The sequence below is a fragment of the Ipomoea triloba genome, chromosome 9 (assembly GCF_003576645.1).
Source record: "Ipomoea triloba cultivar NCNSP0323 chromosome 9, ASM357664v1".
Lineage (NCBI taxonomy): Eukaryota > Viridiplantae > Streptophyta > Magnoliopsida > Solanales > Convolvulaceae > Ipomoea > Ipomoea triloba.
Window position 1 is genome coordinate 27506448 of NC_044924.1, and position 17446 is coordinate 27523893.

General features: G+C 35.3%; 2 protein-coding genes across 2 annotated transcripts; one reads left to right on the forward strand and one right to left on the reverse strand.

The window, feature by feature from the left end:
- Nucleotides 1–12818: 12818 nt before the first annotated feature.
- On the forward strand, nucleotides 12819–14551 carry LOC116029854 (auxin-induced protein 15A-like). Its single transcript, XM_031271893.1, has 2 exons — nucleotides 12819–12919; nucleotides 14245–14551. The coding sequence occupies exons 1-2, from the start codon at nucleotides 12819–12821 to the stop codon at nucleotides 14549–14551; spliced, it is 408 nt and encodes a 135-aa protein (XP_031127753.1).
- Nucleotides 14552–15275: 724 nt separating this feature from the next.
- Nucleotides 15276–15916, reverse strand: LOC116029276 (auxin-responsive protein SAUR68-like). Its single transcript, XM_031271198.1, has one exon. The coding sequence runs from the start codon at nucleotides 15810–15812 to the stop codon at nucleotides 15378–15380; it is 435 nt and encodes a 144-aa protein (XP_031127058.1). The 5' UTR covers nucleotides 15813–15916; the 3' UTR covers nucleotides 15276–15377.
- Between the last annotated feature and the right edge of the window lie 1530 nt (nucleotides 15917–17446).

Below are 17446 nucleotides of genomic sequence, written 5' to 3' on the forward strand. Positions count from 1 at the left end.
AGCATGCATGGAGAGTAGATCTATGCATCATAGCTAAGGTGCAGTCACTCCCATCAGTAAAGGGATTGGCAGTATTTTCTCTCAATCCAATTTGGGAAGACAATTATTGGCAGGTAAGTGAAAGTAATTCAATCAATTTCTCAACTAATCCATATATATGCACACACTTATGTCACATAGAAACATTTAACTATGAAAGTTATAAACACACAAATATAGGTATGCTTACGCTATGACAATTGATTTGCAAATGCAAGCACAGAGCATCCAATATTCAAACTGCAATTAAGAACAGTAATTAAGATAACACTTAGCAAGTGGAATTTGTAGAGAGGGAATTCCAATGCAAAGAGCTCAAACAATTTATCAGTTCCTCAAGATGCAACGATTAAAAAAAATACATTTTCATTCCCAAAGTTGTATCTGTAGCAGAATCTCAAACATTTGTCCATAGACATTTCATAAACTCCCCAAAATTCTCTAATTTGTATTCTGAAAAGGCCAAACATAACTCTTCAATTTCAAAATTCATCATAGCTTGGCATAGATTAATTTGAAAATGCTACATAGAGACCACCAAATATCTGATTTGAAACCATAAGGAGTTCTGAGGTTCAGGGCACATATGTAATTGGGGGTTTCAATAACATGGGGATGTAAACAACAAACATGTTGGTTCCTAAATAAGACTTTACTGTGCAAGTATTTGAAAGTTTCCTACATTTCATTTCTATTTCCTACTTTTCCTCAAGTATGGTATATGACCTAGTTTCATATTTTAGGTTTTAGTTGTAGATGTGAACTCAAAAAGAATGAAGCACACAGAGCCTATAGATCCAAACGAAACTGAGTTAAACCTCTCCGTTAATACAAACTGCAAGTGATTGAAACACAACCAATCCAACATAGAAAGAGTTATACAGCTTTTAATTTATGCATGTGATCCATTTTTCTTTTTGAAATTATTCCCATGTTGTATATGGATGGTCACGAGGTACAGAATATGTAGAGGGCATAATCTTTGTTCCTGTTAGAGATATAAGGGTTAGTTGAGATATTTACTCTTAGCCCTAGGTTTTAGAGTTAGTAACATGTGTCTAGGGTTAGTTCTACACTAGTATATATAGCTCTACTCTCCTGTATATTTACACACAGAACATATATACGAATACTTAGTTTTGTTATTCTATTGTTTAACATGGTATCAAAGCTCCGGCGACGGTTAGGGGTTAGGTAGCACTCGGAAGAAGACGGCAACCCTTCGCCGAGGTGTCGCGACGCCACCAGAGCCGCCACGCGCCACCGCCGCATCCTGCTCCCCGACTCACGCGCCGGCGCGTTAGTGTGTTTCCGGCGACCATTTGCGACGGCGAATCCACCGGCGATCTCGCCGTGAAGAAGGGATTCTACCTGGGTAGAGAGTGAGAGGTTTTGTTCAAGAGTTCTCCGGTGATCTCCCAGGTCTGTCGCTATCTGCGTAGTTCTGTCGATGGATCTGCTTAGGAGGTGTTTGGTTTTCCAGCGTAGCAGAATGGTTCTGGCAGCGGCAGTAGTGGTAGCTAGCGAAGGTTTCCAGCGGTGTAGAATTGGACATGGCTGGCGGTGTGGAATTGGTCGTAGCCGGCAGTTTATGATGAAGGCAATGGAAGGGATGGTGCAGGCGGTCTGATGGTGTCTGATGGAGCTAATAAATAATGAGACAGTAGGTTGCAGTAGGTTGTTTGTTTTGAGTGGTTTGGTTTATCGTGTCAATAAGTCTTGAAAGTTTATGTTTGGTTTATCGTATTTTTTCTGGATTATTTGAGTTAATTGAATATGAGGTTAGTATCATATTTGGAGTGGTGCCAAGGTGTGAGAGTTGGGGGCAGTCCAGGGGTGTTGCAGTGATGGGCAGCACAGGTGCCTGGGGTGGTGTGGACCTGGCATATGTCGCGGCTATTATGGAAGGTCGGCGGCTGAAGGATGGTTCAGGAGGAACCGGTTTGTGTGCACGCAACAAGAAAACGGGAAAACACTGGTGGTAGGCAGCGGTTATAAGGGTTTGTGGAGTGAGAGGCTGGTGTGCTGCGGTGTTAAGCAGCGGTGATAAGGGTGTGGGGTGTGAGAGGCAGGTGCGCTGCGGTGGTTTGTAGCTTTGTGGAAGCTTTGTTGGTGCGGACAAGGTGCATTGTGGACTGACTTGGCACAGCATGGTTCGAAGGTTCAAGACTTATAGTTCTAGGTTTTGAGTCTTATGGTTCATGTGACACATATGTAACAAGTTGGGCATGTTGAAATCTATGCTGCAACTTGAGGGGGGTGTTAGAGATATAAGGGTTAGTTGAGATATTTACTCTTAGCCCTAGGTTTTAGTGTTAGTAACATGTGGCTAGGGTTAGTTCTACACTAGTATATATAGCTATACTCTCTTGTACATTTACACACAGAACATATATACGAATACTTAGTTTTGTTATTCTATTGTTTAACAGTTCCCATCTCTGTTCCCCGATCCCCATCCCCATTCTCTTTCCCATGGGGATGGGGAATGAGGTTCCTCATTGGGATGGATAATGGCCATCCCTACACCACTGTACCAAAATGGCTGGAACTACATGTTCAACATATCAGTCTAAGAATCCATATAAACCAACTAATAATAAATAACAGCATAACAAAACTGACCAATATTATATTAGACCTTAAAAAAAAGAAAGTTATAATTTTAATCATTGATTATTGTGGCATTGCCACATTTAGTCCTACTCTTTTAATTTTGCATAATTACATTCTTGACTTTTATTTGCTTACCACAATTAGTTCTCCATTGATTTTTTTTTTCACTCAATCGTTAAATAAAAAGGGCTAATGTGTAATTTCATCATTCAAGCATTTTGCTCAACATTTGATTTTTCTCCATTTCTTGTAAACTCTTATATAATTGAATGATGAAATTACATATTACTCCACTTTATTAATGGTGGAATTTAAATAGAGGATTAATCGTTGCCAAACAAATGAAAGTTATTGATGTAATAAGACAAAATTAAAAGAGTATGACTAAATATGATAATGTCACAATAGTCGTGACTATAAATAAAAATTTTGTCACCCAAAAACATATAAGCTAATAACATTAGTAGTACTTTTTATCTTCCCAATAGCAGAAGACTTACCAAATTATAGCATTTATGGTTCTGCATATTGATTTCTATATATAGGTGACATAAATGCTAATGGAGCACAAGATGAGAAAATCTAATCATTTTCAAGATAATGAAGAGTTTTGCGGCTTGGCAGCTCATGAAGACCAAATTTTAATATTTCTCAATATCTAGAATACCTTTTAACTTCCCGTTGTAAATCTTGTAATGCATTAAATATTTTCGTTTTCCAAATCCTCTCAAACTCCTATTTAAGTTAGATCATTTTCCTTTGGTGGGTAAGTAATTTTGTATTCTGAATCATATTTGAAGTTGTCAACTTCGTTCCAAACTATTTTTCCGGCTCCTCTCGTTTATTGTTCTACGCCAAATGCATTCTGGAATTTGTAAGCATTAGAACCCACAAAGAAGGAAGTTGAAATAAACTCAACCTATTCAGGCAATATGCAGTGATCTAAACAACCTATCAAGCTGAAAGTTTAAATAATCATAACAAATCTTCCAATATCAATTATTCTCAATTAAAATTCCAGTTGAAGAATAAACTTTCTCATATGGTGGAACAGTATTGTGCTATCTCACTGTTCGTTGCATTGATGATTTCTTTTTTTTTTTTCCATTAATTGTTTCTTGTGAAAATTAAAAGGTTACCTTTGAAAATTATCACCGTAAGGAGCCTGAGGTGATATAATACTCATGATTTCACATATACATGCCAGACCATCTTGTTTTCCTGCAGTTGAGGGAGAACAAAATTTAAACAAAAGCAAGTGAGCATAAGAATTATCTAAAATCATCAATATTTAGAGTGACAGGAAACTAAGAATCTCATACACTTTGAAACCTTAGACTATAGTAGTAAAGAGCAGTTAGCTTTTTATAGTATTTCCATTAGTTCAACAACTTTTTATTGCATAAAGATATATTTTTACTTTCTTGATAAAATTTTAATAAGCCTCCAAATTGTCTCCCTAATTTGAACTTTAAACTAATGAATTTTTATTATAAACCTCATATTAAACTTAATCTAGAGGGTGTGGTTGAGTCGTAGGGACTCATCCATCCTTAACCAAACGTCAATAGATCGATCTTTGGCTTTGGGTATGGAGCAACCTTAAATCTCTAAGCCAGTCGTCCCATCCTTAGACGTGCCTACATTCAGTGGCTTTGGGTATGGAGTAGCCTTAAATCTCAAATCCTAAGTTACACCCAAAAATCATATTAACATAACTTCATTAACAAGTATTGAAGATTTGAAGCTCAACTGTTGACAGTATATACCAGAAGAACAAAAAAACTTATTCAGAGCATTCAACTTCCATCACAAGAATGGAGTACTTGACGAAATAGAAATGAATTAAACTCTAAAATTCTTCAATTTTATTTACTGGCATATGGCATCACAACTGGCTGAAGGGATTGGCACTAAAGCATGCATGGAGAGTAGATCTATGCATCATAGCTAAGGTGCAGTCACTCCCATCATTGGCAGTATTTTCCCTAAATGCAATTTGGGAAGACAATTAATTGGCAGGTAAGTGAAAATAATTCAATCAATTTCTCAACTAATCCATACGTATGCACACACTTATGCCACATACATTTAACTATGAAAGTTATAAACACACAAAATTGATGTGTGAATGTAGGCACAGAGCATCCAACATTGAAATTGCAATTAAGAACAATAATTCAAGATAACAAACACTTAGCAAGTGGAATTTGTAGAGAGGGAATCTCAATGCGAAGAGCTCAAACAATTTATCATTCCTCAAGATGCAAGGATCAAAAGAAAAATACATTTTTATTCACAAAATTGTATTTTGTAGCAGAACCTCAAACATTTGTCCATAAGCTCCCCAAAAGTTTCTAATCTGTATTTTGAAAGAATCAAATATAACTCTTCAGTTTCACATATCATCATGGCTTGACATAGATTAGTTTGAAAATGCAACCCAGACACCAAATATCTTATTTTAAACCATAAGGAGTACGTTTTGAAGATAAACTATAAAGTTACTAGGTAGGTATGTCACTAAATTTGAAGTAAAAGGCTAAAGATATTTCTAGGTAAAACTATAAGCCTTTTTCTTCAGCGGTAAAGAAAATCCCAAATTCAGTGTAATTCTTCTTTTAGATAATCATGAGGATTTGGCATCTGCGGAGTAAAACATTTATACATTTAATAATGACAGTAATCCATTATAAATCCCAAACTGATCTAAAGCATTCTTGTAAATCCTTAATATTTTCTGATTGAAAAAAGACAATAAAAAATAAAAATCGAACTTAATATTATAAATAAATAAATAAAACTAACAAAAACAAGAATGGGAACCCCTGTTCATTCAAGATACATTAAGATGATCGCATTTAGTGATTAATAAATTATTGTAATAATTATATCACTGTTATATAATCTTGCAAATACAGGGGAAAAAATACTAAAATCTGTTTTGGGATTGTGAAAACGAATGAAAACCAAGGAAAATTTCGACTTTCATCTACAAAAGAGATGGATTACAAAATTCAAACTCAACTCCATTGAAACTACAACATATTTATTTATTTATAATCAAACTATCGTAATTTCCTAAGAAGAAAAACTTGGATTCGAGTTTGCAAAACAAAAACACATTAAAGATTTAAAGCATTAAGCGATATTTTTTTCCTCGTAGCTCTGACCACAAACGATCTTGATAATCCTGGAGAAGAAGAGAGCCTGGTCTCTAGGCAATTTTATCTCGAAAGCTCTGAAATGATCAAAACCCAAAGGGAGTCGGATGGTGAACAATAAGCAGCCACCACATTCTTCAGGTTAGCCGAAACAATGGTTTCCTGAGAGAGGGCGAGAGAGAGAGCAGAGCAGAGAGACTGGAAGAGGTTGGAATTGCATATTTGAATGGGGGTTTGTTTTAAATACATTCAGAAAAATGAGCCGTTAGTCTTAGGGCTATGATAATTTGAAAAAAAAATCAAATTTTAAAAATTAAAAGGTTTTTTCCATGACTAAAAATTAGAAAAATGATTAGCAAATACGGAGTATCTAAAAGAATTGATGCTATATCACAATATCAGATTTAAAATGAAAACAATACAATTATGATCTATTAAGTCTATGTGATGGTTCTCTTTTCTTTCTCTTGGAACCCCTTTTGCTTTCTTTTTTAAAAAATATTTCTTTTTATTGTTTTTTGGTTTCTCCTTTTTTTCATTTCTGTTCTTTTTTTTCTAAAATTTTCTAAGAATAACTATTATTATGGATGTGCAATCCTGAATCTACTATACTTTTTGTTTATTTCAAGTATAATATAATTTTAGATTTAATTAAAAATATTTAATTTTGTGTGCAGAATGAAAGGTGTCATTGTTACCTTTTCAACTTGGGTTAGAGATATTCGTTGTTTCCCTTATAATTTGTGATAGCTTCTATTTACAAATATATGGTTGAGGTCACACGATTCATGTACTTGTTTTCTTATCACATGTATTAAGAATAATATTCAAAACATTTTTCTAAATTTAAGGGTGACATTTGATAATAATGTAGACAATTTGTGAAAGTAAATAACCAAATTTGTAAAAATAAAAAATTATAAACTAAATTTAAAGTTACTATTACAATTGAAGGATCAATAGTAAAATTAATTATATGGGATAAGGGTCAAATATGTCATATTATCGGCGAAAGTGCAATTAGCCCCTAAACTAAGAAAAGCTTCAATTAGACACTTCATTTCTTCACTTTTATGCAATTTAAACCAATAACTTCTTAAATTTGTGCAATTAGGTCATTTTTTTTTTAGGTAAACTCAAGGTAATATGAGGTATAATTGCAACTTTTTTGAAAAATAATTAAAAAAATAAATTTAACATTAAAAAAAAAACAAAAAAAAATAGATATTGCCAGAGCCATGGCTTGCTTTTCATACTTCTTACTATTGGTTGTGAAGCCATTGGCACAACCACAAGGTACAAAGTCAACCAGAGAAACATCACAACTTCTTCCTGTACCGCTTTTGCATATCATCCTAGTAGCGGATGCTATGTTGTTGCCTGGGAGGATCCTCCTCCTGTATATTCTAGTTCTACATTGTTGGAGTTGGAGCATTGCTTGGTTGACCCTCGAGATAGTGAGTCTAGGGTTTGAATCATTCAAGTCCTCCGCTTATTACGTGGTGATGATTCCAAGTGGTTGCTGGAATTGCAGACTGTTAAGGTGTTCCGTGAGCAATTGTATGACCCATTGTATAATGGGGACTAGTTGGGTGGTTACTCCCTTAGACTCCACATTTGCATCTACTCCGCCTTTAGACGCTTCCTAGGTCATGGGAAGGCCCCATAGCCACTGCCACCTTCCTTAATTCTCCTCATCCTCTTCCTAAGGTCAATCTCAATCAACCACAACAAATGATATAATTTTCTCTATTACACTGCAACATTACAATTTACATTACAGTATATACCTCTGGATAATAAATCCCTTTTACATATTATTCCATAATGTTATTCAAGAAGTCGTCCACGATAACCTCCAACCATGGTTGCAGTAGGCGCTAGGCGCTAGTCGAGCGGTAGACTAGCGTCTAGCGCCTAAGCGGTCTAGAACTTGTTCTTGACAATTGCCTGATAAATGTATTTTTGACGTGTAGGCTAGCAGTCAATTGTTCACTTTCCCAATAGGATTGTGCATAACATTATATATTTTAATTTAACTTGTATATGTATATGCGTCATGTCCTTATATCTCCTAATTCGTTTTATAAATTAATCATTTTGCTAATTATATTTACATCTTAACCCGACCTTGGTCCTGGCTAGAACATTGAAGTAATGGGTTTATTTAGTTGAACCACTATAAATAGATGAATGGTGAAAGATTTGCATAAAACTTTTATTCCATATAGCATTACCTCAATCTGGTTCATGATATAACTAGTGAAATCCAAGTCCAAATCACACACAAAGATCATCCCCAAGGTAACCTATTAAGGATCTACATTTCTACAATGCTTTCAATTTTTAAATTTCTTCTTCCTATTCTTGTTTGTATGAACTTACATTGCCAAATATGTTTCTTTTAAGGTTTATGTCGATTGTGAATAGCATATATGTTGTGAGTAGGCTTTCATTGATGCTACATTGCATGATGTTGGAATTATTTGAGCTTATTTTGCTAGAATGAATAACCCTAGGTTAGAATTTAGGGTTTTCTTCTATGAATATGCTTAGATGTGAAATTTGGTACATTTGAAGATGAAATTGAGGTCTTAATGCTCTATTTGGTGTACATTGTTGTTTACCCATGGATATTGTTTGTTGTAGTAACTCACATGATCACTTCTTTCTTCAACCTCAAGTGGGTCTTGAGTAAGAAGATGAAGTTGACTTTTTCTGTTGACTTTTTAGCTTAAAGTGTTTAATTGTGTGATTGAATTGCTTTGCATTTGATGAGTGCTGAATATGGGAATTCAATGAGAAATATGTTGAAAAGATGTGAAAATGAAAAGAAATGAGATTGTGAGGAGCTTGAACATTTGTTTGTGGTGAAATCATGATAATGAGCCTTTTTGACATAAATTGTGAAACGCTCCCTTGTGTTATGCTGCAAATTTTGTTGTTTTATAGGAGATGGCTTCACAAGAATCATCCTCGCAACAAAGCGAAAGGACGGCTAGGAAAGGAAAAGCTCCAATGGAGGGGCCTAGTGCTTGCATAGCTAAAGAGGAGGATGAGGAGGTCAAGGTTTCACACCGGAAGATAATCATGAGCAAGGAAATAAAGGACCGTTTTCACTACGTGTCACAACGACCTGTCACCCGGTGGAATTTCATAGATTTGTCCACCTTGAACTCCTTCAAGTGCAGACAAGGGGACCGTATTGGAGCACTATTTTTGGATGGCGTCAGGCCCCGTACGCTCCAGTGGTCCACGAGTTCGTTGCAAGTCTTGAAGTAAATATACACAAATATATAAGCAAACGTCTCAGAAATGAAGGAAGAAGAAGGAGGAATAACCATATGTTCTTATGCTATTAAGGATGATGAAGGAATCCCTTTAATTGGTACTCAGATCTTAAGCGATTACCAAATGCCAGCCACAATTCTTAATTGGCATTAATGATAAACAATTAATAATTAACAGAATATGCTTGGGCGTTTAACAGAAACAGAATATGCTGAGACAATTTTGTCATAAAAATAAATATGTACAATATTGAGAACATAATGTACAAACAACTCAACAATAACAATACAGACATAAATCCAAGGACATAACCTGTATTAATACTTATATTATGTTTTTAGATATATATATGTGTGTATATATATATATATATATATATATATATATATATATATATAGTTACATACATATATCATGGTTGCAAAAATCGCGCCTAGGCGCTAGGCGGCGCCCGGCCGCGTCGAGGAATGCCGAAATCGGCCTCCTCCACAGCCGGGCGCCTAGGTCTCCGGCCGACTAGGCGGCGCCTAGGCCGCCTAGCCTGCCTGGGCAGGCGCTTGGGCCGCCTAGGCGCCCGGCAGGCTGGCATTTTTTTTTTAATTGCAAATCTTAAACATTTAAACTATTAATGTTATAATGTATTAACTAATACTCTAATAGTCTAATAAGTAATAATTAATAATTAATAACTTAATAAAATAAAAAGTACTACGTAATAACTAAATTAAACTAATAAGTAATGCACTAATAATTAATAAATAATAACTAATAACTTAATGAGTGTTAACTATTTAACTATTAAAGTGTAAAGACTTACAATATTAAACACTTTACAATTATTAACACTTAAAATATTTTTTTTTAAAAAATTCAAAATGTAAAAAAAAAAAAAAAAAAAACAGGCGAGCTAGGCGCTAAGCGCCCCCCAGGCGCCTAGCGATTTTTTCAACCTTGATATATATATATATATATATATATATATATATATATATATGGTCATAATCAGGTGCGGCCGCCCCTTAACGTGCGGTCAGTGCGGCCGCACCACTATGTATACAAATATATACAACTCAATGTTAGAAAGTGCATCACACAAATATGCATCATTAAGTACGCATCACCAAAAAATACATCACTAGGTATGTAAATATACACCACACAGTATTAGCAAATGCACCATTAGGGGCAGGAGAGTTATGGTGCATGATTTTGGGGGTGTGATGTGTTTTTTGGTGTTTTTGTGTATTTTCATTGTGGTGCGTTTTCTAACATTGAGTGGTGCATTTTCTAATATTGAGTGGTGCGAACCGCACCGACCACACTAGAAGGCGCGGCCACATTTGAACAGATTTCTATATATTTATAAATAAATAAATAAATATAAATATATATATATATATATATATATATATATAACTTTAATAATATAAAAACAATTTTGTCTGATAAAAAAAATAATAGTACAATATTTGTAAAGTGGTGTACTATACAATTGTACTATTATAGAAATACAGACAACAAATATTAATATCATAATGACCTAAATCATTCCCAATAATGCAAAAACATAATTAAAATATTGAGGAGTTAATTCCATTTTTGGTCCTAGATTTATATGTGGCAGTCCAGTTTTAGTCCATTTTTATTAGAACGTCCACATTTGGTCCTAGTATTATTGTGATATAACCATCTTTGGTCATCTGTCAACAAAATATTTCTAATGCCATTAAATAAAAACTCATTTCAGTCTTCAATTACAAATTTTTTCAAAAAAATAAACATAAAAATATAGCGGGGTCAACTCATTTTGTATAAAAATGATTGAAATGTCATTGTATTTAACGATATTTCAACGATTTTGTTGACAAAGGACCAAAAATAATCATGCCATAATAATACTAGGACTAGATGTGGATGTTCTGATAAAAAAAAAAGACTAAAAGTGGACTGACACCTATAAATCTAGGACCAAAAATGGAATTAACTCAAATATTGAGTCATGTACTAAATAATCAAAAGAAGATTAATTAAGCCAAATATTGAATGTTATGTATATAGTCTGTCTAATTAATTGACTAGTTCATTTTAAATTTCATATTGTATTTTTTAATACACTTTAACATATCCATAGTATATCTTCAACAATTATATCAACTCTGATTGGATGGGGTTCAAACCGAAGAAATGCTTATGAAAACAATTTGCTATCTTTTCACATGCATATTAATGTGCTTCTTGAAGCTGATCATGGCATGAACTTAGAAAATAGAGAGAACTTTAACAGAAGAGAACAAGATCAGTAAAATCCTAGATCTTGGTTGGAATGAATTGTGGTGCTTGAATTGATGATCAAAATCCATATTGGAGTGTCCTAATTAAAGTTCTGAGGAGACTAAGACAAGAGGAAATCAGGGAAGGCAAAACCTTGTGCCATATATATATATAATTGAAAGGGGCCATTTAGTTCCAGTTAGAAATATATATCCCCAATTGTGGCGACACGCAGTTGAGGAATCACATGTTTATGTTTCTCAATCAAAGAACTGATTCAAACAATTAAGAAGGTTAAGATAACCCATAGGCGAACGGCATCAATTTATTGCACTTTATCCTTATCTAACATTTCTTGGAATAGCAGTAGTTAGGCCATCCTATCTATTCAATTTCATTGAAGCATGTGGGGAATGATGTTCAAAGAAGTTCTTTATCTGCAAAGTTGATAGTAGAAATTGATGATGATTATTGGAAGACAAAACCATGTGCTAATGTGTCTCAACAAGCTAGGTGGCTGGCATCCCATCAAATTTTGTGTTAGACACTAAATCAACCTCCTAAGGGATGTGTATATATAAACACATTTGATTTGGAATTAACCCTCTAAAATACATCCTTAGTTTCTGTAGCCTAAATTTCTTATCCATTCAACAGTTTGCCAACCAGGAGGATGAAGAAGCTGAAAACTCCTGCATGCCATGTCAACTTGGAAACACCCTTTTTCCTCTTCAAAGAAGAAAACAGGCTATAATGAAGAACCTGCCATGGAAGATCGAGGTGGATGCAGATCATAGAGAACGCAAAAACTTGCACACAACACCTTAAAGCTGGATCAGTCAGGTAGTGCACCAAGCCAGTGAACCTTTTAAAGATATTTCTCACTTGTAGTAAGTACATTTGCAATTATCTGGGCTTTTCAAAGGAAGCTTCTTTTTCAAGAAGCAAAATATGGGATTTTCAGAATGCTGAGTTGGTTGGTCAAGTCACTAGAGACTCTGAAAGATGATGAGTTCATTCAAATTGCAGATAGTATTGATACTAATACTCCTTGGGAGATTGGGAAGTATTGTTAATTTCTTAGTACTCATTTATCGTTCGGAGTGAATCCCATTTGTTACATGACTTCTTCTTCCTCATATAGATAGATATATGATCTATGAGGCAGGCAGTTATAAGTACATTTTGTGGATTATTGTACAGAAAAGTTTGGAAGACCGCCATATATATAGCATGCGTGCAGAAGAACTTGGCTTTCCTGCAGTGTGTCAATGCTTGTGGATATTCCTTTCTAATTCCATTTGGAAAAGGCTTGACAGAATGGTTGTTAACTTGTGTTAGATCAAAGGGGAATTCCCCTAAATCATTTCAATGTATAAATGCTTGGGCTGAAAGATTCAAGGAAACACTATGCTTGTCTTCTTGTTCAAACTGAATATGTTATTGGATGAGTTTAGTGAATGGAATAAAACAGTTTCTGGGAACATTTTCCTCAATCTGGAGGAGCTGGAATATACGGTCCAAGCACTTGAGATCAAGTAAGAGAAGTTCCCTTAACTCAAAACAACTCCAGATTGAAGAGGATAAGGCAACAGGCATCATACAATAAGTGGATTTTTGAGGGGGACAGAAATATAAAGTTCTTCCATTCCAATGTGAAGGAGGTGAAATGCCTATTCATGAAATCAAGGATTTTGGGGATCAATGGAATACAAGTAGACAAGATATTGCTGCTAATCATATTTGTTTGCAGATGATCACAATCTGAGGCTCTCAATGAAATTCCATCAGCATATGAAATCAAAGGCAGTGTATTATCTATGGACTCTACTGTTCCACCTAATATTTTGCCAAGAACTATAACTCCATTTCATAGTGGTTTTGTGGCCCAAAGATGAATGCTGGAGAATGTTTTGGTATTCAGTCATGATTTGTGGTTCCAGAGAAGATTATTTCCATGCTTTGAGGGGTTTAAGGCAAGGGAATCCCCCTGACTTCTTTTGGGGAGAAAAATCATTGGTGTTCTTCGACAAACATGTGGTTCCCCACTAATGAAGTAGGAATTTCATTCACCTTTTTGTATGACATAGCCTAAGCATACAGGGCAGGTCTAAATTTGAAAGCAAAACATTGCCAAAGAGTTGACCTTACCTGTAGCAACAGCATTGCAATATATATTGAGCTAAGAAACTCATCTACAGCAACAGTGGTTATTGAAGAATTCCCTCGATGAATTCATATCTATTTTTTGTGGGAGGTTAAATTTCAGTATGCTGCAGTACATTTAACCTCAAAGCTTGATATCCAAAATCAAAGGGGACTTTTTGCTATTAGGCTTACAATTTGTGTGAAACCATGTGCACTTGAACTGTATGGGACCACTCAGTTTCGATCAGAAATAAATGGGATGTTGAGTGTGCCCTTATATAGAGACATCAAATTAAGGAACTCACCTGTTTGTGTTTCTCATTCATAGCATTGATTCAAACAAAAAGATTGAGCTATTCTGTAGGTGAACATCATTAATTTACTGCATTATATCCCCATCTCTCATTTGGTAGGCTTTCTTGGAGCCTGTGGGGACTGTGTTGTTATACAAGTCTTTATAAATGAAGTTACTATTAGAACTTGTTGATGATTTCTGGAAGGCAAAACCATGTGATAATGCTGTCTGCTAGCTGGCGCCTGGAGGCCCTCTCATCCAAATATCTCTTAGCCACTCAGTCTGCCTCTCAATGGATCTATATAAACACATTTGAGTTAGTATTCACCCCACTCAAACATTTCATTCACTCATACCTTAGTTTTTGCATTCTAAAATTGCTTCCATATCATCTTTTGAGTAACACTGTGTCTGCATTAGAAAGAAACATCCCAGAATGGCAATTAGTATGACACGCATTCTCCGTGCTAAGCAGGGCCTCAGAAGGTCTTCTTCAAGAACAAACAGAGAAAATGAGGTTCCTAAGGGGCACTTTGCAGTTTATGTGGGCGAAAGCAAAAAGAAGCGCTTTGTTATCCCGATATCATACTTGAAGGACCCTTCGTTCCAAGACTTGCTAAGTCAAGCAGAGGAAGAGTTTGGATTTGATTATCTAATGGGTGGAATCACCATACCTTGTCTGGAGGATACCTTCCTCGATATCATCTCGTGTTCAAGTAGATATTGAGAGGCTATTAATAGAGTAGCAGCTTAGTTTAGTGGAGAAAAATTTTGCAGAGAAGAATTTTCTTGTACAGTTACATTTTTTTAAAAGAAAATTTTCAGTTGTCTCATGATCAGAATGGGAAATACAGATGTTAAGAAACTATAAACAGCTTAGTTTAGTGAACAAATTTTTTCAAACTGAGTTCTATTGTACTCCGTATCATTTATTTTCTCCATCTTCAGTTGTGCCTCATATGGATGCCTAATTTGCTCTAGGTCTAAATATCAGTTGTGCCTCGTGATCAGGTTGTCCGATGTATCATATTAAGAGTCTTACATTGAAAAAATAAGAGAGAACATATGGGTTTATAAGGCCATGTGTTAGACTAGTTAACTGTTAGATTCGGTCTTTTTAGTGTGGTTTAGCCCATGTGAATTTTGGTCCAGTTGAGTGACCTAGTTCTTTATGTACTCAACACAGGTTGCAGTAAGCCCAATGATGAGTAAATCTCAGAGTTGTTGAATTGAAGTTGTATATCAGACTTTAAATACTCCAATATCTAAGTGAATTTTTTAAGCATTGAGCTTTGTATCTGTCTTAGCTTGAACCCTTTTCAAATGGTAAAAAGGGAGACTAAATATTGCAGATCATTGCTAATTTTAGCACTGAAAGGGCAAGAATACAGACAGAGCCAAGGACAATGAAGCAGAACCAAGTATCAGTTAGTTTACATCACTAAAGCCAGTTATGTGAAAACAAAATTGAATATATTATACATCAATTCTTGTATTTCTGTACATTTCACATGTCGTATTGAGCTACAGCTGATATTCTCATTTACATTATATCAGCAAACTAGCAATTCCTGATTTCTCCACCCTTCTGAGTGCAGCGGAGCTGATGAACACCGATGTGAAGTAACTGAGACAAGCAAAGCATTCTCAAGTTCTTGGGATAAACCTCGGCTAAGAAGTGAAATGATGTATTCCATGAAGACTGCATCACATGGTAGCGTAATAGGCCCATCACTTGGAAGTCCAAATTCTTCTTCAGACATACTTAAGAGTTGACTAATGATATCATTCTCGAGATAAGATACAGGGACAACAAACCGCTTCTGATCAGCTGTGTAGATAGCGAAATGGCCCTTGTTAACTGCAGAGGAAGTACTGCAGCTATCTGTATCCTCGTTTAGTCTTGGAAATGAAATCCTCTTTCTGCGGATGGCAGCAAATTTCTGCCATCTTTTGGCCAGCTTGATGAGTTTCTTGGAGCTGATCATGGTATTAACTTAGAAAATAGAGAATGGAAGAGAGTAAGATCTATAGAAACTCTGGATATTGGCTAGACAAAGTTGTAGTGTTTGATGACCAAAGTTCGAATGGAAGCGACCTATTTAAAGTACTTGAGTGGCTTTAATTTCTTGAGGAAACCAGAGAAGGCAAAACCATGTTCCACCCAGCTGCTGTATGGGGCCTTTTAGCTTCAATCAGAAATATATGGGATATGAAGTGTAGCCATATATATAGACATACAAGTAAGGAATCACATGGTTATGATTCCCAATCTTCACATTGATTCAAACAAATTGATTAAGATATTTTCTAAGCGAATACCATTAGCTTACAGCTCTGTGTACAGATCTCTCATTTGGTAGGCTTTCTTGGAATGACAGAAGTAGTTGAGTCTTCCCTATCTGTTCAATTTCATAGAAGCATGTGGTGGGTGATGTTCAAAGTTAGCCTTTAACTACAAAGTTCTTGATGAGTTTTTGAAGACAAAACCATGTGGTAATGTTGTCTTATCATGCTAGCTGGCTGCCCTCCCATCCAAATTTCTCATAGCCACTCAATCCACCATTTAAAGGATCTATATAAATGCATTCGAGTTGATATTCACCCCACTCAAGTTCTTCCTTCACAAATCGTGTCTATAGTGAAAAAAATTTCAGAAATCCTACTTTCCAATAAAAACATTTGAAGATGGCAATTGGTATGGGGCACATTCTCCGTGCTAAGCAAGGCCTTTGAAGATCTTCTTCAAGAACAAACAGAGAAATTGAAGTTCCTAAGGGGCATTTTGCAGTTTATGTTGGGGAGATTGAAAAGAAGCGCTTTGTCATTCCAGTTTCATACTTGAAGGACCCTTCATTCCAAGATTTGCTGTGTCAAGCTGAAGAAGAATTTGGATTTGATCATCCAATGGGCAGACTTACAATACCTTGTATGGAGGATACCTTCCTTGACATCATCTCTAATCTGAGATCTTGAGAAACTACAGACAACTTAGTTTAGGGAAGAAAATTTGTGCATAGCAGAGTTTTCTTGTACAGTTCATTTTTGTAGATTTTTGTCTGCATTTCTGCAGTAACTTTGATACTTTGAGTAAAACTAGCAGTAAATATATCTTCAACCAAAGGAAATTCAAGACAAAAGAAAATTTTGCAAGTTCAGAATAATCTCGAAAATAGTCTCTATTTTAGGTATGATGTCCTGATCTATATGTAATCTATATTATTAAAAAAAACTAAAAGAAAATAGCTACAAGAGAAATCCAAGTGTCCCTTGCTAACTGCAGAGAATTTACCACAACTATCCACACAATCCTGTCCTTGTGGGCTTAAAAATGAAATCCTCTTCCTTCAGACAGTAGCAAATTTCTGCCATTTCATTTCCAGTTTTTTTGAGTTTCAGAAGAGCGTTGATGTCCACAACCTTAAAGCGCATAGCGGTGTCCAACTTCACTGACCTTTATGTAAAATTAGTGTGGTCAGAATGAAAGTTCCATGCTAGCCACTGCACAAAGGTGCCAGAAAGTATATAGGACATTCAAATGAAAAATAAGAGAGAAACATAAGGATTTATAAGGTCATGGCCTCATGGGTTAGATTAGCTAATTGATTGGATTCAATCTTTT

Coding starts and splice junctions, on each gene's coding strand:
- LOC116029854 (XM_031271893.1), top strand. CDS start 12,819: ATGTTATTGGATGAGTTTAGTGAATGGAATAAAACAGTTTCTGGGAAC. Junction 12,920..14,244: donor GTCCAAGCACTTGAGATCAA/GTAAGAGAAGTT, acceptor TGTCTGCATTAG/AAAGAAACATCCCAGAATGG.
- LOC116029276 (XM_031271198.1), bottom strand. CDS start 15,812: ATGATCAGCTCCAAGAAACTCATCAAGCTGGCCAAAAGATGGCAGAAA.